The sequence below is a fragment of the Crocodylus porosus genome, unplaced genomic scaffold (genome assembly GCF_001723895.1).
Source record: "Crocodylus porosus isolate Cpor-Errol unplaced genomic scaffold, CroPor_comp1, whole genome shotgun sequence".
Lineage (NCBI taxonomy): Eukaryota > Metazoa > Chordata > Crocodylia > Crocodylidae > Crocodylus > Crocodylus porosus.
In genome coordinates, this window is record NW_017728928.1 from 1,656,792 (window position 1) to 1,684,671 (window position 27,880).

The 27,880-nt window shown below is 50.3% G+C and overlaps 1 protein-coding gene across 2 annotated transcripts in view; it reads left to right on the top strand.

Moving 5' to 3' along the window:
- The window catches only part of SLC39A11 (solute carrier family 39 member 11), a 208,676-nt gene that overhangs the window by 33,162 nt on the left and 147,634 nt on the right, over window positions 1–27,880 (top strand). The window contains exon 4 of one of the 2 annotated variants that reach the window (XM_019542328.1): window positions 21,280–21,424. In XM_019542328.1, coding sequence (XP_019397873.1) covers window positions 21,280–21,424 — 145 coding nt within the window. The remainder of the gene's footprint in view (window positions 1–21,279; window positions 21,425–27,880) is intronic. The other variant, XM_019542329.1, reaches the window with a different exon arrangement.

Consider the following 27,880-nt stretch of genomic DNA (forward strand, 5'->3'; position numbering starts at 1 on the left):
GGACATTGGAGTCAGGAGTGGACTGGCCAAGTTCGCCGATGACACCAAACTTTGGGGCATCCACGCCAGAAGATGCAAGCAAAACATTGATTGCTTTTGGAGCCTGGGATCAATTCTCTCGCTCTCTCTCCCTTGTCATCCTCTGTGCCGTTTGCAGATCGATGCCGCTGTGCCCAGTACCTAGGGCTGCCTGCACCTGGATCTGCTCGTGCGGACTTGAGTGCGGGGAATCCAGCTGCTGCAGCGAGGGAGCCGGAGCTGACAGGTTTCTTCTTGAATTCATCCAGGTTTGGGCCTAGCCTGAGCTGAAACTGAGCACCTCAAAGTCCTTCCCCGACTCTTTTAGGTAAATGCCTCCCCTCTGGATCGGTATCCAGGTTATAGCCGTATTGGTCTAGAGGAAAAAGGCGTCAGGGCTCATAGTAGAGGTGATATCTTTTATTAGATCAACAAGATTTTTGCAAAACAAATTCTTTAATTGCAGGCTTTTGAGCAGAAACCCCCTTCATCAGGCATGGGAGAAAAGATTGTAAAAGTTCTCCTGGGTAGAAATGAGAGTTCATATTTTATAGGATTTCACAGAGGAGTCAATCAATAGATAGATGACTCCTGCATGCCTGATGAAGGGCGTTTGTGCCCGAAAGCTTGCAATTTAAATAATTTTGGGGGTGGGGTGGGGGTTGCAAAAATCTTGTTGATCTAATAAAAAAAATATCACCTCTACCATGAGTCCGGATTGCTTTTTTCCCCTCTGGATTTCCTGTTTCCTTCAGGAGATCCTCATTTCCCACCAGGACCTTCCCGTTACTGGTTTAACAAGTCGATGCTGCACTTGACGTTGCCTCAGCTCATGGCCCGTGGTGTGCCGTGGGAACAGATGATGGCTGGAAGGAGAGAGCGATCTCTGCCTGGAAGTCCGGCCACTAGTGCGTTGTGTATATTCACCGACTGTGATCTGTCCCCAGTACCCTCGCCCCTAGCAGAGAATGATTTTGTAATTCGGAGACCTTTGTTTGCTCGTTTCCCTACATTTCCAGTCTGACGTCTCTTTGGTCCATAGCGAGGGGAATGATGCCGCCTTGGTCACTCTCATCACCTCTGCAGTCCAACGTGCTCCTTCCATCCAGGACCTCTCCTGGTGTAACTAAAGCACCCTGAAATTGCTCCTGGCCCTGAAGCTGGGGGAAGCCTGGGTGCGTGCCAACCACCTGCTCTTGGAACAAGACAGGGTTAAAACATCCCGGCTGTTGCCATGTCCAGGGCTGTGATGCTCCGAGGGTTAATGTGCTGAATGTCCCAGCAATCTCCTTCTTGAGGTAATGACACAAATAATGATTTATTCCTTGTGCCCCCTCTTAAAACTAATCAACAGAGAAAGTGATTAAGGCCGCTGTTTGCAATTTGCGAGAATTATGAGTTATCAAAGCGGCTTATAATTAGCAGGGAATAAAATGAACCCGCAATAATATTACATTAGTTACAGATAAAGTGATACCAGGCTTTCTTAATATTCACTTAGGCCTCTCTGCTTCTAGTTATTAGATGAGAGCTCTGGTGTCTCATCTGTTACGTTGCTGCCAGCTGCGTTGTAACAACGGGCTTTGCGTGTCGAGCTCCATGTTACCCAAGCTAGCCACAAGACGCTGATATAGCAAAAGTGTCAACAAAACGCTTTCACTAATGGGCTGACCTTTCCTTTCTTTGCAATTAGCAGGTAGAGGAGCAATGCCACCGCAGTCGGATCTTCTCTTCTAACTGGGGACCAGGCAGGTGGGTGATAATACAGGAAAGAGGGATGGGTTTACTGCACTGCTAAAGAGTTCAATAAACCCACGTCTCTTTCCTGTACAACCGCACAACTGCCTGGTTACACCCTCAGCATGTACACTGCACTTCTCAGTGTATGCACAGCATCTTCGGTGTATGCACAATATCAGTTTAATTGCACCCTCAGTGTGTGCACACCATCCTCTGTGTGTGCACTGCACCCTCGGTGTGTACGCACTGGATCAGTTTAATTGCACTCTCAGTGCATGCACAACATCGGTTTAGTTGCATCCTTGGTGTATGCACAGCTGGAGTCTGCCTGCAAACTATCCATCCTTGCAGGTTCTGGGAGCAGCTGAGTTCAGTGGGCGTGTGGGAGGCTCAGCACTTCCCAGGATCGGGCCTTGACAGCCTTCTGTCAAGGCTTTCTCCTAGAAGTAGGAGTTCTTCGCCTGTTGCACCGCTGGGGCTTTTCTTTTGGCCTCAGCTTGTTTGCGGAGCTGACGGGGGCTCTGTGCAGCTTGATGCAGGTTTGGCTCCCCGTCAGGTCCACGGGCCAGCTCGCTCCATTGATCCATCTCATCAGGGGTTCTGACTTAATTGTGAAGAGCAGCCCTGTGGCTGCAAAAGGCATTTCCTTTCCAAATCTTTCGGCAAGTGTAAAATCGATCCGATGCCTGCGTGGTGCTGCTCACGGACTCCTCTGCTCTGTGGCACCTGCTGGCTCGACCTGCGCAGGCCTAAGCGCCCGGGAGGAAGAGCCAGAGCATCGCGGTGGAGTCTGGAGAGCAAGGAAAATGCAGATGGTGGGATGCAGATGGTTGGGAGAAGTCATGGTGGGTTGGGGGTACAGTGATGCTGGAATATAGGCTAGGGCGGCTGTTTGCAACGTGCAGCTGGCCCACCACATGAGCGTGTGTGCAAACAGGTCACTTCTCGCACACTGATTTCTTTGTAAAAGCATTTGTCCCTCCTTTCTCCTCCGGTATACTGCGCCCTCCTTTGGCTTCTGTTTTATTCGGCAGCTCTTTGAAGCGTTCAGGGGTTGTTCCAATTCCTGCTTCTGATTTGCACAGGCTTTATTATCACTTTCGTGAACCTGTGAATAATTGAACCATGAGACGGGTGCCACGGGGAGGTGGGGGGAACTCCACTCCGAGAAGCCCAGGCATTTTGTGATAGACAAGTCTGACCTAACCTTTGTTAGCCAGCCAGGCTGGAATTGGCTCTACACTGCACTTTATCAGGTCCCCACCAATTATTGCTTCTCTGCTGTTGGCAAGCTTTGAATTAAGATGCAAAACAAGATGCACCTGAAACACTCAAAGCCCCTTAAATCTCCGTAAGCTAATGGATCAGGCTTTCTATCTCCATTATATAAAGAGTGCTGTTAGGCACTGGCATGAATAATGGAGTACAATTTTCTTGCTCTATTCTTGATTAAAAACCACGTTCCGCTCGCTGCAATGCTTGAGAAGAAGTGGCCAAGCTGCGACTCATAATTAGCAGCAGATGAATTGGGGCTGGTGCAGGCAGATGCTGGACAATTAGAGCCACTGTTTTAGCCACGTGGCAGGGGATGTCATGGGGAGCTTCCTGGGTGTGCTCAGGCTGCTTCGACGGCCCCGTTTGCTGGAGACGGAGATAGATGTGCGAGCCCAGGTCTCATAAACGTGGTGCATAAATGAGGCTGTTCCTCCTTTGGATGCCGTCTGTTCGGGGATCTGGCTGGTTACTTGTGAGTATGGTTGATTTGCTCGTGAGGATGGCTTTGTCAGGGGCCCAAAAGGTAATTCTGATACCCTGCTCCCTCCTTTGAAGAAGCTACGTGGCCGTATCCGGCATAGGGTGTCTCCCAATCTGACTCCATTCGGCTGGAAGTGCGGGGGCAGCCGCACCGGATCACGTGTAGCTCGGGGCTCTCCCACGGCACTTTAGGACCAGCTGTAACAGAAGGAAGAAACCCCGTGCAAAACGGCTTTCAGGGAATAGGTTGCCCCTATGACTTTCTTTTGACCCAAGTGGTTGGACCAGAGCTGCTTTGGGCTGTATTCTGGGCAGGTCCGAGCTGTGCCCTGTATGCTGCTGGGGACTGCTGCAATAAGATGCTCAGTACTTGCCTTGTGCATGCTGCCTCCCGACCCGTGGGTTTAAGGCAGCTCTCTGGTCACAGGCGTCCTGGAAATGAAGGACCCTGGTGCAAGCCCAGCTGGGCCTGCTGGACAAGCACGAGCCGTGTGCAAGGTGCTGTAGCCCGAGCGAAGCATGGAAAAATGCGGGCAGGAGCTGGTAGCTCAGAAAGATGTTGTGTGCACTTAAAACGGCATGTTGCTTTGTTCCAAAAAACTGTTTATCTCCTTTTCCCGCTGCTTGCTTACTTTACTCAAGTCTGTTTGGACAAGGGAAATACCAGGCGGCTTTTAACGCGCCTCGGGCTCTCGGGTCCGGCCCGGGGCTGCAACGTTTTGGCTGGAAGCACTGCCAAGGAGGGATCGATTTGAAAATGGAGCAAGAAATCGGGGCCATTGAATTTACGAATGAACATGAGCAAAAGTGCATGCTAAACTGCCGGCTTCCTAAAGCTGATCTCATTAATTTAAACCTAAACGGAGCCGAGGCGCAGCGACGAGACCCCCAGCGGAAGGCCATGTTCTGCCACGGCTCACTTAACACGTTCCTCTGCTTTCATCTGTTTGCGTCCTGGTGCCAACAGGACTCGTTTATAATCTGTGCGGTGCAAAGAGAGGCTTGCTTTCAAGTGCTTCCAAGAGGTTGTTAAGCGAGTGCAAAGACATAAATACTGGACAGCGCTGTGCTACTTGCGTATGGGATAGCCTGATTAAAGTAATTGCTTTTCATAAGGAGCTGCCGTGTTTCATGGCTCCCGTGCTTCCTCTTTCACTCTTTTTTATTATAGCTTCATCAGAGCATGGAAGAAAACGTGGCTAGATACTGTTTTCTGTTGGGCGGCTGTTGTGTTCGTCGCCGGAAGTCAGCCCCTGCATGCAAACATGGAGCGGGTGCCAGTTTTATACTTGGAAGAATAGCAAAAGTTTCTTGTAGTAGGGGCAACACCCAGCACAAAGGGGAAACGGCTGGAAATGACTGTAATTTAGACGGCACCACGCACCTGTGAGATGCATGTGTGCACATGTGCCCAGGCCAGGGGGATCAACTGGTCCCAGCTGAGTAGTTTGAATAACGCAGGTTGGCGGGACATCGTGTTAAAGGCAGTTTGCCGAGCGTTTGAAAACAAATGTGCTTGGTCCTTTCCACCTCGTCCATGCGCGGGAGACTGAGATAGTCTGTTTTCTGGTGGGTGAGGGCTGAACTCAGAGAGGAGGATGCTTAAAAGTCCCAAATACCACCCCCCATGGTCCTGGCACCGTGAAGCATCCTCGCTGTTGAGATCAGCTTTTCCCAACTTGTCTTCATCACTTTTATTCCCTTCCAGGCAAGCGTATCGAATTGTCTCTGCTTTAAACTTGTTCTCGAGGTGGTGATCAAGAGAAAGTTGAGTGAAGTATCATCCATCACAAGTGGTTATAGGCCCTTTCAGTCTCTTGACGAGACGCTTGTTCTCCGTGCGGGCTGCGTTACAGGAGCGAATCTCTCTGCCAGGATGGGTTTCAGATTGAAAGAGGCTGCGTGTTTCCCAAGCCCTTAGAAGCATGTTTGGGCCCCACAGGGACTCAGGTATCAGGGGAGGTTTGAGTTTCATTTTTGCTGCTTTGTGGCTGCCACTTTGGATTTGTTCTGCTGGGAGAAATAATGTTCTCTCTCTCTCTTTTTTCCCTTTTCTTTCCACCTGCATCCCTTTCTGAAGCTGTCAGAAGGGCCCCTTTGCCTTTCGTCTGCCCTCCAGATGCGCTCCGCTTCCTCGGGGGCTTGGGGGTGATCCTTCAGGCGTGAGATTTTCATTTTATGCTGCAATCTCGAGGGGGCAGTTCAGGTCCAGTGATGTGAGCATTGCTGGAAGTCGGGACTCCTGGTTTCTGTTTTCCCAGTGGCTGCTGACTTGCTGCTTTCTGACTCTTCTCGCCGTGTTTGAAATGTTTGCCCACCTGATTTTTGGGGTCTGGGGGTGAAAGGTCTGTGGCATCTTGAGCATTCGCCTCTTGACAGCAGAAAGTAGCCAGCAGTCCTGGGAATTAGATTGCTTTCCATTTTTAATTTTTTCCTGCCTTACTCGGGGGGGTGGGGTGTTTCTCATTGCTTTCTAGTCTCTGCACTATTACCAATTTCTTCCTTTTAATAAGCTGGAAATGAGAGCCTCTGGGCCTGGTCAAGCCCTGGCTTATTACTACCCACGTTATTTTCTTCTCGTGTTAGCCCGCGGATGAATTATGCAGGTTCCATTTTTTTTTTTTTATATGATAATTAAAAACTGCTGGTGTTATTCTTTTTCCCAGGAAGGTGTTTGTTAATATACCTCCAGAGAAGCAGTGGCATAGATAGCTCTCCTTCACCGCCGGTGCAAATGAGATGGTTTTATATAACTTGTCTCGGGAACGTTGCTCCATCTGTTGGATTAAGAGCCTGCAAAGGTGTAAATGGGTGTCATCTCCTCGAGCTCTGTGGAGCCGCCTGCTGAGGGTTTGGTCCCAGGTGACTGAAATGCAAGAAACCTCCTTATAATCGTTTGCAGCTGGAGCCCAAAGAGATGGGGATTCGTCTGATCTGCAGTCAGCCAAGCCACCTGGCGCTGCAATCATCTCCATCTTGATTTTCATTCTGTGCCTGGGTAAAGGGAGCCGAAGTTTTTCCAAGATGTTATTGTTCGCTTCCCTGCTTTTAAAACCAAGTTGTAGCAGCTTGGTGAAAGAAGCCAGACTGGCAGCACTAAGAAGTGCAGAAATCAAGTGGTCTTAACATTCGTCACATGTAGGAATTGGCAGGCTGGAGAGATCCCTCCTGCCCGGTGCACGAGCCCTGGGAGTGGGCATAGCCCGAGCCAGCGAGCCTTCGGTTTGACCCCTCTGGGAGACCTGAGCTCCCTTCAAAGCCCCGTTACGGCCTGACTCCCTTGCTGTCTGGCCAGTGTCTAACCGTGCAGGGTCCAGTGAGTCGCGCAGTCTTGCATGCATGGCGACAGCAGGGCTGTGCAAGCGTTTGCTCTCCCTTCCTGAGCATCGAAGAACAGCTGCACAGCTGGTTTTTGCTTCAGACATTTCTCTTTGGCTCTCCTGAGATGTTTTTTTTAACCTTCCCGAGACCTGCTGTCTTCCTTTCCCAGACTGGTCCATCCTGCCTTTGACTGTGATGAGCGGAGGATGCTTCTGAGAGAGTCTCCGGAAACCCCCCTGGATTCTGTGCGTGCGCTTTGCCCCCTTTGCCGTGGCATTGACCAAGACCACATGCTGCATGCCCAACCCTTCACTCCTCTTAAATCCTCGGGTCCAGGATAGCAGCTGTTGTAATTTCTCCCTTCTCCAGGCTGGGCACCGAGCTGGGGGTTTTTACCCTATTTGATTCTTCATTATTCTTGCAAATGAAGAGGCACCATTTCAGGTGCATTGTCTATAGGGTGGAAATCAGTGGTAATGGGACTGATCAGTAGGCCCCGGTGGTGGAGGTCATGAAAAGCTGAGGTTTGGTTTTGGCCGGTCTCTTGCATATATATATTCCATTTCTGATCCTGATGTTCAGGCTGCTACGGGCTGCTGTGTTCCTAATGTCTTTGTTTTCCTTTCTCCCCCGGCTTATGATGCGTTCCTTCCTCGCTGCTTAATGGGACTCATTGGTTGGCAATTAGAGAAATCTTGTTTTGACTTGTAAGTAGAAAGGAAAAAAGAAAAGATCAAATGTTTGTTTGCTTTTTTGCTCCCCCCCTCCCTCCATATAGCCTGGAAAGGGAATCCTCTCCTTGTAATGAAGCCTCCTTGGTTATCAGTTTGATAGATGCAGTGCATCGGTTGCTTCAATTCAGCCCAACCTGGGTGGGGTGGAAGGTTTTATTTGAAACCTTTTCTTTTTTTCCCCCCCGGCATGCTGCAAGTGCCACTGTGCTGGTCCCAGCAAGGCTGTCGGCGTGGCCTGTGCATCGGCTGACCTTGGAGAGGACCGTGGCTTTGCTTGTTTTTCTTGAAGTCGGCTTTGGGCTCTGAAAAGGGAACGACACTGATCTTTTTCTCATGTTCAGGCTCAGGTGATGCACGCCTGGCCTGTGCGCTGCTTTTGGACTTGTGGAGCACTGAACCCCTGCTGCCGGGTGGATCGAGGGGCAGATCCCATGAGTGCGGTGATGCCAAATGCCCAGGTTAGTTTAATTCAGGTGCAAAGGGTACCTCTGGCAGCACAGCTCTTGTGCCCCGGGCTTCAGCCTTAGCTGATGCTGGACTCGGGCTGCCACAGCTTCCCTGCTGGGTTACCCAAGCCAGCTGGATTACAGCAAGTTTGGGCCCGTCTGTGCAGGCTGCACTCGCACCTCTGAATTGCACTGCAGACCTCCCCTGAGCCTCAGTTTCCATGCCTGGTAAGGGGGAATAATACTGGCCTCCCAGATGCACCTACCTATACGTCTGCTCAGCACAGTGGAAATGCATGAGCCTCCCCTTGCTGCCGAGTCTGCCTGTGCGTGCTACCCTCCTGTGAGCCCTGAGCGACTCGTACGTATCGGTGCAGGAACGCGTCCGCTCGATTAGCAGAGAGTGCGACCCACCTATTCCCTCTCGTGCAGAGAAGGGCCCTTCCCTCGACATCTTCATGTCACAAACCAGGTGCCTTGTTTCTAAACCCGGACAGCTCCCTTCTCGTATAAGCAGAGAGAACTGATCCAACTGCTCCCTTTCTCGTACTTCCACCTAAGACCTGGCGCGTGTGGTGGTGTGCGGATCAGGTCTGTCTGAACACCAGAAGTCGCTTCCTTTTCATCTGCTCCTCAAGCACCAGCTTAAAGCTGTTCCTCTCTCCGGTGATTATGCTTCCAGAGGCAAGTGTCGCTGGCCTTGCTGTTAAAGGAACCAGGTCAAAGTTGCCTGTCTGAACAGTTGTGAATAGTAGCAGCTTCTCTCTTAGCATCAGTGAGAAGCAGACTGCATCTGCAGCTACTGATTTGCTCCCTCCTGGCCAGCCTTCCTGCTCTCCTGTATTAAGCTGATGCTGCGACCAGCACCAAGGGGGGGATGTTATGTACTCCGACGACCAGCTCAGCAAGGACCCCTCGGAAACATCTGTCCTTTTGAAAACAGGAATGTGGAAAGTCAGTGCTGAGTTTTGCCACCCTGTGACTTCTGAGTTGTAAGAATGATCTTTGCCAAGTCCTTGCCACCTTCCCGGGTTGTGGCATCGAGTTGGATACCATGCCTACGGAGCTTGGTGTCCCACGGGGCTACAGGGCAGCTGCAGTATCCTGCAGAAGGAGCAAGTGGACTGGGGGGGGGGGCCGCGGGACCTTTCCCCATCAGGCGTGTGTTTGAAAGCGGAGCAAAGGGAGGACCGAAAGGCACGGGCCTGCATCTTCTGCCATCGCTTTCTTCCCTGGTGCGGTGCAACCTGCGTGAAGTAGTAGGGTTGGAGTGTCGTAGGTCCGGGAAACAAATGAGACCCCAAAATTTTCTGTGTTGCCTGTTTTTGGGCCAGCTGCATATTTGGAAGAGCTGTTTGGATGCCTTTTGAGTCTTGGATGTTCTACCTGAGGTCTGAGAGAGCCCCGCACATGGCCTCTAAATAGCAGAGAGACTCCTTGCAATGCAAGTAGTCTTCTTGCAGGGAGGCAGCAGCTCCCAAGCTGTTCTTCTGGTGCTGGGAAACTCCCCAGTTTCGACGTTCCTCTCCAGATGTGCGGTGTGACACCCTCCAGATGTGCCGATTCAGCTGTCATTATTGTAGCAGCTGGATAGTACACAGTCTTTGAGGCATTTATGCTAAGAAACCCCCCCAGGTGAGATCGGATAGGGCTGTTAATAGCATTTGACAGCTGGGGAACTGCCGGAGGAGGAGACCAAGGACGTCTGTCACCGAGCAGGGACTCGAACCCATATCTCTTAAGGCCTGAGTCAGCACCGTAACCACTGGACCATCCTTCTCATAAAGCCGTGGACTGCGAGCCCCAAGGGATGCACTGGCAAGCTCATTCCTTTATTGTGCATGGCTTCTGCTTTAGGATGGCTTTCGCTTGGCTCTGTCTCTACACGTGGAAGCAAAGCTCTCTTCTTGTCACACTGCGTCCCTAGAGAAATGCCTCGGCATAAAGCAGCCGTTGTCAGGCAGCCGTGATGAACTGCGCTTATGACTTACAAGTCTTCCTATGAAAAATGAGTCGGCTCCTCAGCGCCGGCCCCATCACTCCCAGCGACATGGCTTTTTATTGTTTTGACGCCCAAAACTTAATCCACTGATGGAGAAGCAGGCTTGCTCCATCAGTATCTTCCCCTTCCTTGGGCTTTCAAGCGGTTGCTGGTTGCATTGCTTGTTTAAAGCAAAATTAAATGACCTTTTAAAATGCCAGATGATTAATTGGGGCATTTAATAGTCTTCACAGTTCATTGGAACTAGTTTGGAGTGGAGCGTAGAGGAGACCTGCTGGAGTAATTAAAAGACGCGTGCCACAAGCCGGGGAGCGCTGTTTTCGGAGGGTGGCTCGGTCGCTGCATCAGTCCAGGAGACGCAGCGTCCCCTTGCTCAGATGGTTGTTTTTTTTTTTGTTTTTTTTTTTTATATGACCCATCGTAATTATTGTGGAATTAGTTTCTCTTCTTTTTGGCCTTGTAATTGTCTGTCTAAATTATTGTCACAAATACAGTGTGTGGGAAGAGCGCGGGAGTTAATCTGCCTGGGACTGTAGTCTGTCAGGCCTCAGGAAATGTTATTAAAGCTTCTGATTTAGAGCTCTCCCTCCAGACTAGATGGGCTCTGTTTGTTCTGGGCTCCCTTTTCCCCGTACTTATATCATGCTGGGCTTGACACATGCCATCTTTCCTTCATTGCTCACGACTTCAAGCAGATCTGAGCAATCAAGTAGCCATTTATTGTGTGCCGGGAAAACCAGCCTTCCCGGCACTGCAGTTGCCCGCTTCTGCTTGTCTGAGAGGTGCCGATGGGAATTTTTGGGGTGCTCGGCAGCCTGGTTGCGTTGGAGCGGTGTTGACCTGCACGGTCCTGCTGACACCTGGCTTCAGGCTTCTCCACGTTTGCACAGGGATCGATGAGGTAGGTGACTGGTGGTGAGAGAGCCCGGGGTCGTGTCAAGTAGTTTCTCCCTGCTGTTCAAGCAGAAAGGGGAGGCCGCAGAGCACCTGCTCTATGTGACACCCTTCACGGTGGCTTACCATTTCTAGCAAGTGCAAGGGAAAGTCCCTAGGATTTGAGTCTGGCTTAGGTCTGAATCCGATGGTGCTGCCCCCTCACGTCACCTGATGGGAGACACATTTGTTCTGGCAAGAGGTTTATACCAGTGCTTGGAGTTGCAAGGGAATTTGCAAGTGCCCCTATGCCTCAGGGAGCCACGAGTTCCTCTGGGCAGTTTATGCCTTGGGTACGTATTGAGAGAGCTTCAAATATGGGACGTGCAATGGTTGAGATATAAGCAAGGCTTCAGCACAACCCCCTGTTGCCATTCTCCCAAAGTAGAGTTCCCCACAGTGAGTTGAGTCATTAGTGTGTCATTAGTGTGTGTGTGTGTGTGTGTGTGTGTGTGTGTGTGTGTGTGTGTGCATGTGCACCCACCGCCCACCCTATCAGCTTTATTCAGTACTGCTCCATGTGAGGTGCAGTGTGAAACCCCAGGACAAGTGATTTCTAATCCTCTTCCAAGGAAAACCCGTTGCGGATGTGTCTGGTGCTGCATTGCCCCTCCAGTGCCAGCTTGCTCCACACTAACGAAGGCCGGCAAGGACCAGTCGCAGGCTACTGCATGGCTATGCTTGAGTGATGCATCTTGGAGAACTGCCTCGCTTGTGCCTATTAACTCACCTCCCTTGTTACAGGAGTGCATACGTGGGCGAGCGTGATGGCGCTTACGGCATTTGCAGGTGCCGATCACAATACACCTCTGCTGTGCTTGCGTGGGGTAGGGGCCGGTTTTCAAGCTGGCTTCAGGTCCCATGTCCCCAAACATTTCCTTCTGGGGCTTTGGCTGGTGTAAGTTTGCATAGCTCCATTAAAGCCAGCAGAGCTGTGCTGGTTTATAGCAGCCAGGAGCCCATCGATGTGCGCCAGCCACGCGGCCTTCCAGGACGTTCGCATGTGTTAGCAGGCCCTCCGGACATTTGCCGCAACGAAGCTACATACGTGAATGCCAACCAAGACCTCCTCATCCATAGAGATTTAAAGAACCTCCCAGCTTGCTGCTTGGTCTCCCAGAAAACTTTACAGACATGTGTACAAGCCCTTGTAGGACAGGCCAGTGCAGCAGCTTGGAGGAAAGCCTGGGATGAAACCCCCGTTCAGAGCAAACATCTGATTTTTGACTCAACGATAAAGCCTCCTGGTTTTGACCTTCCGCAAAAAAACATGGAAGGTCCTAAATCGGATCCGAGCTGGGCACGACTGCTGCAGTTGCTCGGTGCACAGATGGTGCATTAGGAGTTTGCAGAACATGACTGTGGCAGCCCCTGGTCACACTAGGGACCACCGAACAGCGCTCTGCCCGCTATACAGATATGACGGTGACATTGCAGAGACGCAGTCCCTTTCCTCCAGGCTGGTTAGCTAACCTCAAACTGGACTTATAATTGTTGCTCCAAGTCAGCCATATGAAAGAAGAAGTCCTCCTCCCCAAGATGGAAAAATCTTGGGGAGTGCCTTTTGGAGTGACCTGAGAGTGCATGGAAAGGGCTCGGGCCGGCTCCTCTCCCGTGACCGCCTTTTCCCCTCGCAGGGTGAGCTGCATGGCATTTGATATTGCTGTTTTTGACAGAGAAGGGAGCTGGAAAGGAGCGTTTCTAAACTGCTGAAGTTTTGGGCCGACTTGCCTAGCCATTTGTATGCTAGTCGCTGCAAAATATCCACCCAGTTCAAATCGTGTTTCTTGACCTTTGCTGGCTGCAGCTGCCTGTGCTCGTGCTGCTCCTGTTGGCATCCATCACGGGAGCCCTTACACAGATCTCCTGCAATAGGGCTGTTCTCTTTTACTTGGCTTTCAACTCTTTTTTTATTGAGGTGGGTGAAAGCTATGGGATTGATCGATTGATTGTTAGAAACTCTCCAGCATACCAAGCTATCTGCTTGCCCTCCAATGCCATCAATAGGAAGAAGAGAGCATCGTTCCCCGCACGTCGCAGGATGCAGTCGCAGGGCTGTTCTGCCTCTTAGACATGTTAGACGCTAGTCCAGCTTTCTCCTCCTTTTGGCTTCCCTACCATGTGCTGCTTTTCTCTGTGCTGCGAGCCCTTTGAGGATGGTGGTCCACTTCCTCCATTTGGCCATCGACGGGGTTTCTCTTCTGGAGAACCAAGCACCGGGTCCCCGTAGGAGTTGGGTCGCTCTCGGAGATGCCCAGCAGCGCCAGGGGATGGCGTCCTTACTGGGGCTGTTGGGAAGAACGATTTTTCTTTCCCGGCCCCAGGGATCTATTAGAGGCAGCGTTTTTACTTGGGAGCGAAAGAAAAAGAGGCCTGCTTATGGGGATGTAATAACTTTTATTGGCTGCTCTCCCAGGGAAACTTGTCCCTTAGTGATCTAATTCACTGGAACTCTCAGTAAATGTCTGGTTAAACCAATTTGTACCTCGCTCTGCGGAGTGATGCTTTTTTCCCTCTGAATAAAGGCCTGCATTCGTAGGATGAACGGTTGCCAGTCTAGCCAGGAGCTTTGCTCAGCAAGCCGGGTCAAACCTGCCTCCTGCTTGTGGCTCCTGAGCTGTTATCGTATAATCATAGAAATTAGGGTGGGGAGGGACCTCGGGAGGGCTAGATCATGAGCTGCTAAAGCTGCCGACCGGCCCTGGGCTGGAGGGAAAAGGGGGAGAAGCTGCTCTCGAGACGATGCTCAGGATGCGCAGTCCAGCAAGGTTGCACGAGGAGACTGTGCTGATGGCAGCTGGGTGGAAGGGGATGAGAGCAGAGAATTAGACTGAGGATTTTCTTCCCATCGGCTCCACCTGGAACAGGTGGGTGAGTCTCTGTCGGCCGGCAACCCCGGAAAAAACACTTCTTCCTAAGCCCGTGGAAGCAAACGCTGAGTGGGTCAAGCCACCCCGCTGCCTCGGTGATGGCCACCCGCTGCTCCCAAAGCACCTTCGGGAGAGGTGGATGTGTGCAAGGAGCCCTGGTCACCCAAGGGCAAGGGAAACTGCCCTCTGGTATGAAGGAAAATGCAGGGACTGGTCAGCGTGCAGCTGGGAACAGCACCCGTGTCTTCTGTGTCCCTGTCTCAGCTTCTGGTCATTGGAGGTTTTGGGTCCTGTTGTCAGAAGTGGTTTAGGTGCACTGGTTTTTAACAGGACTTAGGAACTGGGGGCAGGGTGCGGGTTTCCCTGAGGCGAGATGCTTGAACCCCGCCTTTAGCTGTCAGATTCGCACAGGGGTTGTATGGTCCAGCAGGGAGGGACTGGACTGGGTTTTGAAAGGCTAGTGTCCTGTTTGCTCTGCCACTGGCCTGCTCGGGGACCTCCATCACATCACTTTGTCTCTCCATGCTTCTGTTTCCTGCCACATCCTTTCCCTCTGGGGTGAAAGCTCCTGGGGACAGGGGAGCTCTGGGTGTGCAGACTCTGCCCCGGGGCTTCGCGGCTCTCACTGGAGGTCTGGAGTCACTGCCTTAATGCCTCGCAATAATGCCGTCTATGCAAACCCCGCTTAGAAGTATAGCAAAGTGGGGCTGGAAGGGACCTTTGGAGGTCATCTAGCCCCCTTCCCTCCACCATCCCAAAAAAGAGCGTGCAAAGCCATCCGGCTAGATGTGGGGCGGCTAGTTGCCAGCCTTCTCGGGTGATGGCTCACGAAGCGGGATGTTGATCCTGATGGGGATGGATGGCAATGTGATGGGATCGGACAAATAAGATTTGCTGTGATTGGTGCATTGACCACTTACGGGGGACGAGAGGAGCCAGCTCAGGTTGCGGCTAGGGAAATTGTGGTGAGATATTAGAAAAAACCTTCTCATGGGGAGGGTAGTAAAGCACTGGGACAGGCTTCCCAGAGGTGATGGACTCTCCATCCTTGGAGGTTTTGAAGACCTGGCTTGACAAAGGAGGATGGGGTTGGGGCTGGTCCTGCTTGGAGCAGGAGGTTGGACTAGATGGGACCTCCCTCCCAGCCCTTGTTTTCTACGATTCAGTCATGCAGGGGGTGTGAGGGTTGACCCTGAAACTTTTCAGACTAGGTTACACAAACACTTATCTGGGATGGTGTAGGGGTGGCTGGACTAGATGACCTCCTGGGGACCCTGTTGGGCCTACTTCTCGATGGGTCAGTGCTTCTTGCACCATCCAGACTGTGTTACTAGGAAGGGAGTCCTGGGTTTTTTCCCAGGTAGGATGCTGCAGGATTGTTTTACGGGAGAGTTTGCTGGTGGCTCTTACGCCTGGGTAATAAAAGTAGCACTGGTTTATGGTGGCGGCTCTGTCAGTAGCGCTGATGGCACGGCACGGCACAGCACTAAATTCTGCGGGCGATGTTGTACGAGAGCCCGTAGCGGCCGCTTCCAGAGGAGCTACTGGCTCTTCTGCCCTTGAAATCTGTTCTGGTTTCAACATCTTGCTGGGACTCTCGTGCACAAAAATAACTGCCCTCCCGCCCAGCTCTACAGGTCTTCCTGTCCAAGTCTCTCCTGCACCAGGCATTTTGAAGTGTACCAACCCCCGCAGTTATTTCACTTAACTCCAATTAGCGGAATGAGCTCATTAATATGGACCGAGTTTCCTCTTCCCTTCCTAATGCTTTTTTAACCCACTGACACATCTCAATTAAGGGGCCCACGCAGGGTGCAGATTGGAGTGACTCAGAGCAATTGCAGTGGGACTAAATTGGGTGCTTGGCTGAAGGTCACCAATATTTTTGAAACCGCTGAAGTTGCGCGCGCGCCGGCAAGGTCGCGATGGCTCCCTCTTGGCAGCAAGCCTCTGAAATCTCTCCCGGTTGCCTTTATTGAGGTATAAAAAGACTTGGGTAGCGCACAGAAGAGCTGCTGATGGCACTCGGCAGGGGTGGGCACTGGGACTAGCGGGACAAGGCTTTTTATCATTGCCAACTTGGAGACAAATGCATCTCAGTTTCAGAAATACGTTGCTTGCTTGACTCTGACTACAACGCTGCTGCAGAGACCACGAACAGGCGTCTTTTCTGCTTCATCCCTGTCTTTGGTTCACAGTCTCCGACGTGTTCTGCCTTCGTTTCCTTCTTGTGCTGACGAGGTGCAGTGGAGGGGCAATGGCCTTTCAGTGCTTGAAGATTTGTCTGCGCCCAGTGGCCTCAAAGCCTCTGCTGTTGCTTGCAAGACTTTTCATAACGTGAAGTTTATTAGGCTCCCTGGTAGATGGCAGATTTCTGCTCCGGGGGGCTAGCAACTTCCACGAGAGTCCTCACAAATGGTAGAAGAGGTGGGGAAAAGGGTCTGGGTGCCCATAACAAGGTCCCATCATAATTTTATGTTGGTCACGAAGTCGTGGAAGCTGCAGTAGACTGGTCCCTCAAATTCCTCTGCTCCCACCAGATTAGTTAGTGATGCTGTGACCGTGACTTCCTGCCCGAAGGGTTGGGAAGAGGATCCATGCTGCGGAGGACATGTCGGGGTGCTCCTGAAAAGCCTCCTGCATGGCATTTGATATTGCTGTTTTTGACAGAGAAGGGAGCTGGAAAGGAGCGTTTCTAAACTGCTGAAGTTTTGGGCCGACTTGCCTAGCCATTTGTATGCTAGTCGCTGCAGAATATCCACCCAGTTCAAATCGTGTTTCTTGACCTTTGCTGGCTGCAGCTGCCTGTGCTCGTGCTGCTCCTGTTGGCATCCATCACGGGAGCCCTTACACAGATCTCCTGCAATAGGGCTGTTCTCTTTTACTTGGCTTTCAACTCTTTTTTTTATTGAGGTGGGTGAAAGCTATGGGATTGATCGATTGATTGTTAGAAACTCTCCAGCATACCAAGCTATCTGCTTGCCCTCCAATGCCATCAATAGGAAGAAGAGAGCATCGTTGCCTCCATGTTTGAGGGCTGTAGGATAGGGTCTGGACAGGAGCTATTGACTTGCTTCCTTTGAGAGCCACCAAGCAGGCTCTAGGGCACAACTGACACTCGTTTCCTGTTTGCTTCTTGGTGGCATATACATCTAATGGGCTGTGATGTGTGTGCATGGAAAAGAGGAAGGGTCCTACTCTTCCTGGAAGGCAGACTTGAGGCTGTGGCTGGCTGGCAAATGGGGTCCCCTACCACTGAGAAGTCTTTGACTTTCCAACATAGCATTTACAACTGAAATGTATAATATCCCCCCAAACCCAATAGGGGAGTATTGCTGAGGTGGTTTCTGGGAGAAGCAGTTTGGTTTGCTGATGTCCACGTGCTCCTCTGGGCTCTGGACTGCCTACCCAGGCCGTCTCTCCTATGACGTGTCTACGGAAGGAAGCACTGATTGGCAAGCCTGGGCTGTAGAAGAGGAACATTGCAGGAAACACTTCATTGAAAACCCACTTTTCCAGTCAAAATCTCTTTTTCCTCAACAATGTTGATCCTGCTACAGGGGGTTGATGTAGGAGGAGCTCAAAAAGCTCGTGGTTTTAAATGTTCTTTTAAAATGAGATGAAAGGGACTGGAGCTGTAGGCTGCTCCAGATTATTTCTGAGGTGCCACAGGTAAAAGTCTTGGTCTTTCTGTGGGGTGCAGTGTAGGGGAGGATGGGTGCAGTCACAATACCAAGTCCTAAACCAGCCATTCAGACTAATGCAACTCCAAGGTGGTTATTCAGGGAGCTGCTCACAGACTGGCCAGGATATTCCATCATCACTGCGGCCAGCTTCATGGTGAAGCCAGGTGAAACAATCCTAGTTACAGACGTGATTAAAAACCAACCGGGGCTTGGGTAGTCTGTAATCTACTTCTCTCTGCAATGCCGCTGTTTGGACCTTGCGTCACTCCTCTGGTTTGGTGGTTGTGGGGCTGCCGTGCTGCTCTTGGGACGTCTTTGAAGCCCGGTGGCACTGAACTTTTCATGCTGGTACAGGATGAAGCTAGAGCTGCAACTCCTGTGCTAAGTCACTGTTGCTTGGAGCAAAGAATTTAAGTTGTCAGTGCACTAAATAAAGCTGCAATTGTCCTCCGTCCTCCTGACTTTGTTGTTTCTCTCCCTTAACATCTCATCATTTTCCCTTGATTATCTCTTTGTGTCTGGTTTTGTTTTTTTTTTCATAGCAACGGTTTTTGTGATTATGCAGTGCGCTCTCAAAAATGCACAGACCCTATTTTAGGCATATGACTTCGGTGACATCCAGCACATGGAAAGCTCCAGGAAAAAAATGTATTAAAATAGTGGGGAAGATAGTGGCTTAGCTTAGTTAGCAAATGCCTCATGGCTTGCGTTGCAATGCATCTCCTCTGCCAACCTTTCTTTAGCTTTGCTGGCATGCGCTGCCTTGAGGCCCTGTTCCTGGCATCGGATCCTTGAGTCCACGCAAATCCAATTTCAGGGTCCTCGCTTGATAGTTTTTGGGTTTTTTTGCTCCGAATTTAGTCCCTCTTTTAACAAAAACAAGCAAACAGATAATGCTTTCGATACAACTGCTGTGCTACCTTCATCAACAGTGATTTCCTTATTTGAAAGATGATTAAACCCGTGGACGCCAAGCGTACGGCCAGTGTGGTGTGGTTGGAAAACTAGCTCCAGTTATCCCAACTTCCGGCATTTCTGATTTTGGGTCCTCATGCTCAAAGGGATCCTGCTGTCTTATATGGACATGGTTTTCTGATTGATTGCATTAGTTATGGGGAGGACAGAACAGGCTGCTTGCTCGCCAGGAGAATTCACTTAGATTTACTGGCTGGGAAGTGCAGGATGCTGCATGCAGTTGATTTCATTTTCTCTATGGAGAAAAACTGTTTCTCAAGCCGTGGCACTCGTGAAATTTCCCATCCCGTGCACCAGCCACCAAACTTCTGCAACAACCCCTTTTTTCCCGATTCAGCCACTTGCTGCCTGTGGTGTGGGAGACTCCTCTGTGTTCCTCTGTGGTCAGAAGATCGGGGAGATCCCGAGCAGGACAGCTATGTGGCCTATCACTAAGAACGAAAACCCCTTCTCAAAGACGAGAGCTTCATCAGTGCATGTCGTAATTGCTGGGTTAATGGAGGTGAAAGCACCCTGATTAAACTGCAGTAGAAAGAGGATAGCAAATATGTGATTAGTATTAATAACACCCGTCAAAATATATTATGCAAATAAAGGGAGAATAGATGATTTAGTTATTCATCTTTAACCTTTATTTCTTTTAAAGTGACCTTACCCACCGGGTTTCTCATTACCAGTTCTGGCAGCTCAGCATATGTTTGCTTATTCTACAGCTTTCTCAATCCAGGAGCCTAAATCGGGTTGCAGCTCTATAGTTGCTGGGATGCACAAATGCACCCCTGCGACTTTTATCCCTTTACCACCCCTTTTTGCTTTTTTAGGGGCCCTCTTTAGTTCTTTGGCCACCTGCCACTCTTAAGCACCTGGCCATCAGTTTGCCTCTAGGCACAAACCCTCCTGGAGCACCCAGAACCCATGGCTGCTGGAAGAGAAGGGGCAGGTTTTCGGGAGGGGGCCGCATAACTCTGATGTCTAACAGTCCAGCCTTTCCTGGTTTCCACCCCCTTGTTTTTAGAGGCAGCCTCTTAGCCTTTTTTTTTTTTTTTTTCCGTCTTGAAACGTTCTTTGCACCAAACTTTTGTCATAAGCAGCAGGTCGGATTGAAGGAGGAGCCCGATGGAGCTGCTCGGTCTGCCGCAGGGACCCGATTCCAGCTCGTCTGTGGGGCGTGCGGAGGGCAGCAGTGACATCTGGTGGCCTCTGGATTTCATCATGGCTGCGAATCTCGGAGGCTCGTTGGCGTGCCCCAGGCTCCCGGCAGAGGTGTCCTGTCCTGCTGCCTTCCAGCCTCGAGGCAGCAGCCTCCAATGAAGCATCGTAACGTTCTGATGTGCTGGAAGAGTCTGGTGCAAATTTGGCACTGTCCAGGATGTTGAGGGTGACCGGCTTGATCAAGGATGAGTGTCCTTTTGGGACAGAGTTATTATTACTTGTAGTGCCCCAGTCCGGGGTCGGGTCTTCTTGTCCTAGGAGAGGTGCAAACAGGCATTCTGCTGATTCTGCATTTTTTCAGGCCTCTGGGCGCCTTGAAAGGCAAAGACCCCCATACACAAAGAAGGGTGATAGCACCTGAAAGCTTGCAAATGACTTTTTAGACCAACTCAGTTAGTCTAATAAAAGATATCACATCTAACCCAAAGAGCTGCTTTGAAAGGTAGTGTCACCCATGGGGGCTTCTCCCCTGGAAATGCTGCTGTGCCATGCTGTTGTTTCACTCTCCGCTCCGTTGATTCCCAAGCAAATAGGTGCAAGTTTGCAATTTATTTCCCAGGACTGCTGACTTGTCTGAATTGAAGAAAGCATCTTTGTTTGTACCTGCCTAACCTCCACTGATGTCAGGACAGATGCGCCTGCTGAACTTAAAGCACATGCTTATATTCCCATGTCAGCTGGGACCTCACATGGGGAGCTCCAAGCTAGCAAACTGAGAGCCTTAATGGACTTGAATGTGTTGCTTAGCTGGGACTAGCTCTCATCAGCCTGTTTTTGCTTGTTTCCCATGTGCCTTGCAAGCAGATGTGATGGAAGATGAGCTAGATTTGAACCCAGTTCCTGCCATGCCTTTCCAGACCTCCACGTTTTCAGGTGTTTTCCAGCGCTAACAGCAGTAAACACCCTCTGCCAGCAAAATAAGGTGCTGTGCATCAGTTTTTGGAAAGCTGCTAGGGGTGGAATGGCTTTGCTTGCTATCCTATACTGCACTTGATTTGTGTGTGTGGTCTTCCTCTAAAAATATCCCGCGCTTAATGGGTTTGGTGGTTTCTATTAGAAACACTCCCCCTCTCTTTTAACCAAGCTAAATAAGCCAGGTTGCGTAGCGCGAGATGGTGGGGTGTATTCGCTGGAGCATGGCGACACAGTTCACATGTTCATGTTTCTAAAATCCTTGTTTCTATCCCTTTTCTCCTACCAGCTCCCCGCTTTTGTACCAAGTTCAGCCAGTGCCAAAGCTACTGAAAATCGCATTAGATTTGTGTAGGAGGGATGGAATAAAAATTCAGTTTCCTACAAGCTTAGCCAAAGTCTTAACCTAACGTGCGTCTTTGTGATTGTTTGAATCCTAAGCTCTGGGATGTGGGTTCGTGGGTGGGTGTGTTTTTGGGGGAATCCAAAAGACTTTTTTATTTGTTTGTTTTTTGCTTGAAACCAATTTTTTTTGCATGGAATCAAATGCCAGCGCTGAAAACAGATGGGCTTTAAAAATGTGCAGATTACAAGGCTGTCTGTGAGGATCAGGTAGCGAGACTGCTGAGAGAGGGAGAAAATCAAGCTCTTAAATGTCTCTCTGATTCATTTCAGGGTGTCAACGGACCTCCCAACACGGCCTTGGCGGTGAGCTACGATGCAGGAGCGGTGAAAGAGAAGTACGACCGCGAGCCGACTCCTCGCCGGGACTATGAGAACGAGCTGTCCATCCGGATAGGTAGAACCGGGCTTCATTCAGGCAAGCATCCTGCCATATACCAGCAGCTGAGTTAGACAAATTGTATTCAAAGGGTGCACGGATCTTCACAAACTCACTTGCAGTTTTAATCTGCTTTACCATTGCATCCGTGTCTGCGCACACCCTCTCCCCCTGCCTCTCTTTCCCTGTCCTGCTGGGATTTGGCATCTAGCCCAAGAGTCATTGCTTCTGTTTCTCCTTCCGTTCTCAAAACGACTTGCCTGGCTGTTGCTGGGGGCGTGAGTTACTAATTATTAATGATTAGACATTTCATTCACTGGTGAAAATGGAATGAACTTAACCCTGCGGCAAAGCTCCTTCTCGGCTGGGAGGGAGTGGGTGCCGGGGCCGCTCCTCCCTCTCGCCACGGTGAAACCTGAGTGTCCCGTTATCGTTCTGGCCGTGATTAGCGATCGCATTTGTGATCCTTTATTTTGGGCCATAATAGCACTTATAGCTGCTAAGGTCTGGACTGAAATATCTTGCTTGGGTTTATCTGTTTCTTTTTAACAGCTCTTAAAAGGTTCACAGGAACTTTTTATGAACCTGTTGAAGCTTCCCAGTTTTAGGGTTTGAGGGGCCCCGTAACCGAAGCATAGTGGTGCCACCATATGAGATCTAGGACTTGGAAGAACTTGATTCTTCTAAGAGGATTCACGAAGGGTGACGTGGTGAATGGCAGTGAATAATGGTTTCATTCGTCTTCCACTTGAGACGACCGGAAGAGCATCTGGAACAATAGACCCCAGCCCACCCCGTGAAAGGGTGTGAGGGTTGATCGGGTGAGAAAGTGGCCCCTTCTTTGCACAGAGAATAGCAGCAGCCTCTTGAGTTGGGCTATGTTCTTGTGTGCAGTTGCGTTTTTTCCTAAGAAACAGTTTGACCCCAGAGTGTTTTTAACTCTTTTTAAAGTGTCAAGCTGGGGTTTTCAAAAGAGCCAAAGGGATTCAGGTGCCCAGAGCCCATGAATCTCACGGTGCCTAATGTCTCTAGGCTTCTTTAACAGGGCCAGTCTTGCTCTCCAGTTTTAACCCCTTGCTTGGTAATGCAGTCTCTGCTCGTTTAAGCATTGAACCTCGGAGCTGTTTTACATCCTGGTCACAGCCAAATTTTGCAGTCTTAAAACAACAGGCATTTTTCATTAAATTGGCTGCTCAGTTTGCTGTGTGCATCTGCTCTTGGCTGTAAACAAAAACCATGCAAGTGGTTTTGAGAACGGAAACTTTCCATTCTGCTCTTTTAGTTTTTTCTCCCTGGGGAAATTTCTTGAAAGGACTATGACAAATGAAAACCTTTTTCTTGTCTTTGGGGATATTTTTTTCCCCGCCTTGCTGGGATGAACTCAGTATTTTCACAAGATGCAGTGCGGTTGCCAAAATGACTGATCACAACTGGAGATGGAGAGTACCATATTAATTAGCAGCTTTTCCCAAATGCATTCAGGGTTTATCAGCTGTGTTCCTGTGAAAATCCCGAGAGCACATAATGGGTATTTCCAAAGTCTAAAGGGTACTTTATGCTCTTCTGAATTTCAGTATTTTTCGCTGTTAAATCATTGTCCTTCACTTAAATTTAGAAGTAAAAAAAATAAAAATCCCCTTTAAAGGGGCAAGCTTTAAAATATACCAGAACAAAGAACTGAGAAATAAGCTTCTTGCCTTTGGAGACGGACTTGAAGGTGTTAAGGCAGCAGCGTTCAGTGGAGGAGCGGGATTGTGATATTGAGTTGACTGAAAAAATAGGCTCTTGTCAGCCTTTCCAGTCCTTCATGACCCCTGTTCTGGAAAGAGTTCAGCATGTGCTTACCATTGCGTCAAGATCGTGCCCCAAGTCACTGGGTATTTGCACTTGGCTGATGGGGATCTTGTCACTGCCCTCGTGAGCGATTGTGTTGGAGGATTTGCATCAAAGCTGCACAAAAGGAGACTGGAAAGCCAGGCCGCAGCTTGACCTTTTGCTAGAATAGTATGCACCCTGCCACACTCTTAGGCAGTTTTTGTTTTATTCCCTTCTTGTGTTGTCTTGGCTTCTTTCATGGCCCTGGGTTTCCGTGCTGTTCTCTCTGGCTGAAAGTGGCTGGATGAGCCAGGGGCGTTCTGGACTGACCACTGGGAAACCCCATAGAAATGGTGAGGACTGGGTTTCTTTCCTCCTTGCCCAATGCATTGCATATCACCTGCCTCCTCCAGCTGTCACTGCCTTTTGCCTCTACTCTTGGGTGTTAGCTGGAGCAACTCTGCAAGCCGGCTTTAAAAGCAGCCACGTCTGGGAGTGAAGCGGTGTCTCTTTGTCAGAGCAGTTCCAGGAGACTTTATGGCTGCTTTTAAAATGTGCCTCCTTCTTTCCATCTATGCAGCGTGTTAAGCAGACGCATTCAAAGCAAACTGCAGTGATGCGTGTCTGTCTAGACTGGGGGACCGCATGTGTGCTGGGAGCTATGTGCACAGCGTTCATAACTGGCAGCCAACTATTACTGGCCAGGCCATCTCCATCTGGGACTGCTGTAATTGTCCCTGCCTTACCCCCAGGCGTGTAGCAGCTGCCCACGTTTGCATTTCATTTGCCTTTGCAGGCATGAAATGCTCTCCTCAAAAAGGTGCGATTCGTTGCTCGCCCAGTGACTTTGCCTCACTCCTGTCTTGCTTGAGCCCTCTGCATTTCACTCATAGCGACTCTTCTTTGGCCAGGAGCAGGGGCAGGTCCTGGGAAGTATGTACTGAAACCCATTGGGTGGTCCCCAGGCCGGTTCACCTCTTCTTTCCACCGCTCGTTGGCTGCTGTAAGCTCCACTAGCCAGGCTTGCTGCTTCAGACCATGCAGCAGAGGAGTCTGGGGAAAATCCTGGCCTTGGTTTACCAGCCTGATACTTGGTACGTGAACCCTCTCTTAGAGTTGCTTGCTGGAGACATCTTTCTGTTCCCAGTACCCAGCAGGGAGGTCCCCGTCCCTGTCTGAAATCGTGGGAGCATAAAGTAGCCATCGGAGCATCCTGGGCATTAGCGATGCCTGTGTTCCTGGTGAACACTGAATAATGAACTTGAGTTCACGATGTTTTGTTTGAGTTTTAATTTTCCCTTTGGTCTCTTTGGGGCATTTGGATTCAGTCCAGGTACCCTCACTTCCTATCCAGACCAGGGGCCATGGCCCGATGGCTTCAGAGATCACATTTTGTGAACGCCCAGCCTCTGACAGCATTCACCCCAGTGCCCTGTTACGCTGGTCCTGAAGCCGCCTGTCTCCAGCTTTTCCCACTGGCCCAATTCATCTGCGGTCATTTTTTTTCTTTCCAGCGTCTCTGCTTTTTGGATCAAGCTTTCCTTCATCTTGGTTTTTGCCTTCAAAGCAACTTGATTATTTTTTTCCCGAGCTGTCAGACTCCTTTAGGTTTTAATGTCGGTTATAAAATTTTATGACATCCCAGATGGTTGCAGTGAGTACTTTTAGACCACAATAAAACTGCTAGGATATCTTCCAGTGGCAGACGCTGTTCAGGTATGGTCCTGCCTTGCTTTCCTGACCTTTTTCCCCATATACAAGATCCAAGGCAGTGCTTGGGTACAGCGTCTCCTATATTTTGCTGGCCTTGGGAACAGCTAGGCACACTATACTGATTATTCAAGTCCCTTCAGCCTGTGATGCTGAATAAGGACATATAGGATGTGCCCCATTGATTTGTAAATCCACCCAGGAAATGCCTTTCAATCTGAGGGTCTCTGCAATGCCAGCCAAGCTTCTTGACATCAGGGCTGGGGAGCATCCCTTGCATTGGCTCTGCATCTTCTGGATATCCTCACGTGTGGAGACTGGATGTCAGTTCCTCTAAATCCATGACGGCTTTGGTCTGACTTAGGTTTCCACGAGGGCCTGTAGGTAATTGCGTCTGAAACCCAGAGCTGTGAATCACAGTTATAGAGACTATATATTTAACAAGTTCCCTGCAGCTCTCCCGCATTGAACGATTCATGTTGTTCTAATTGAGGCCGTGAGAGGAGGTAGGAGCATGAGACATCTCAAGCCAGGCCCTTCTCCCCTCTCTTTAATTATCCCTGCTGCAATCTTGGAGATTAGACTGTTCCCAGTGTTAAATGAAATGTTTTCCGGCAGTGCCTAGCCAAAGGGTCCTTCTGCCAAAGTGCCCGAGGTTCCCGAAATGTCAGGCATCAAATGCAATGTCAGCACTTGGAGCTTCAGGTCTTCTGCCGCCTCCAAAGGCAGCCGTTTGCTCCGGGGAGTGTGAATCGGCACAGACCGGGCTGCATCCTCGACTTGAATTCAGAGCTGCTGATGCAGGCTGAACTGGCTGCTAGAGTTGGAGCCCCCTTCCCATACCCGTGCCGTCACAGACGACTCCTCTAGGACCTCTCCAACCTAGGGCAGTGGACAAGCAGCTAAGCCAGGACCTGGAAACACGATGCAGCTGCCAGTGGGATGCACCAGGTTCCTTGTTCTCAGCCCTCGGGTGGCTTGAAATGCAACACGGCGAGTCCTGTGGGACCAGCCGGGGAAAGCGGTTCCCTTCGTTCCCCATCCCCAGGCAATGTGGCCCCCAGGCCCAACCTGCATGGCGGGCTGTCGCCGTCTGCTCTCCTTGCGAGGCACACACGACTGAGTCCGTGACCATAAGGGGAGCGAGAATTAATATTAATCGCGCCGTTTATTCTTTATGAAGCTTGAGTTGGGAAGCGGCCACGGTGACTTTCCTACTTAGACCCCTTATAATGAGAGTCACGTGGGGATAGTAGTTGGGAATGTCCCAGCGTGCTGGCATAGTGCGTTGGAGAGGTAGTTTCATTAAATGGTATTAATGAAGCGCAGGCCTTGAGGGCTGCAGGAGCAAATTGTGCTGCCTATAATTTGTGTGCATTTCCCTTTTTTAATTTAAAATACAAAAATAACTGCTGCCAACCACACAGTGCCTTTTCCTCCTGGAATTTCAGGGCATTTCCCAATCAGAGGAGCTCTGGCACAGACTGGTGAAGTGACTTGCCCAGGGTCTGATAGCAGCTAAGTGGCAGGGCCGGGATTAGCACTCGGGATCCTGTGCTGTGATATAGGGGACCGTCACCTCGACATGGTGTTTTTGGGATCTTGCTTGATCCTCCCTTCTTGCAGGAAGTGGAGCTGCTAGCTCGCCTCTACCTAAGTATCTTCCTCTGTTTGGCGGGTGCAGTTTGGGTCTTCTTGCTCCCCGCTTTGAACAAAAGAACGGTACAATAGCCGGCGCAGAAAAGGAGCCTTACCTTGTGGGTGCCTCGTAGTATGCCAGTAAAGAACCTGCAAGTAGCATCCCGATGAAAGAGGGGAAAAGAAAGGGGAGGGAAAGGAACCAGTGCAATAACAGAGGTCAGAGATAAAGGGAAACAGCCCCTCTAGAGACCGATTTGGAGAGGACGTGAGCTGAATTCGGGGATGCATATTTATGCCCCAAGCAGCTGCAGAGCTATAATTTGCAGGGAGCTGACATCTCTGTTATGTTATCTGGCTGGGTTGTTGTCAGCTGGAAATTCACCCCCTTCCCCCATCATGTCTGAAATCCTCCTGCATTCACCTCCGGAGAAGCAAGCCAAGGTGCAGCAGACGCAGGTCTTCAGAAGGGAGCTTGTTCCCCTGCATGGCCAGTACTTGAATCAGTGGAGCTGGTCGGGCAGCCCTGTTTCTACATTTTTAATTTTTTGAAGCACTTAGCAGTAGACTAGCATTTCAGAGCCGACCTGGTTCTCGGGAAGAGTGCACCTGTAGTGGGTTAATGGACTTCACCCATTCTTGCAGGCTAGGATAAAATGCAGCCTCCTTATACAATGTTCCTCTCAAATGGTCTCTCTCCTCTCGATTCTTTTCTAGCAGCGCTTTGGTGTGACCTCATGTCCTTCCGACTGGAGTCCTGATTTTCCTCCCGAAAGGAAAATTGCTGTGATTAATTGCATTATCTCCAGCTAAACAAATCTTTGCTAAAGGTGATGAATGCATTAGACTTAGACAGTAAACTGAGCCGGCCTGATCTGCCTCTGCGTCTGTGCAAAGGCTGGCTGAACCCGTCCCAGAGATCTCCAGGCTTTAAACTGGTCAGCTTTTGGGGTGACCCTGCAAAAACCAACCTGCCGGGTGCTTTCACTGGTCCTCCTCATGATGTTGAAGCGGAAGGCACGACTTCTCGTTGTAATGTCCTCCCGGCTGCATCTGGTTCCCACCTTCTGTGGCTCTGTAGATGTGTCCTGAGGGACAGCCAGCACGGGTTTGTTGCGGGTAGGTCTTGCTTGACCAGTCTCATTTCCTTCTACGACCAGGTGACCTATCACCTGGACCAGGGAGAAGAGATTGAGGTCATCTATCTTGACTTCAAAAAAGCCTTCGATCTGGTATCCCGTGATCATCTCTTGGCAAAACTGGCCAGTTGTGGCCTTGGCTCCACCACGATCCGCTGGCTGGGAAATTGGCTCCGTGGTCAGACCCAGAGGG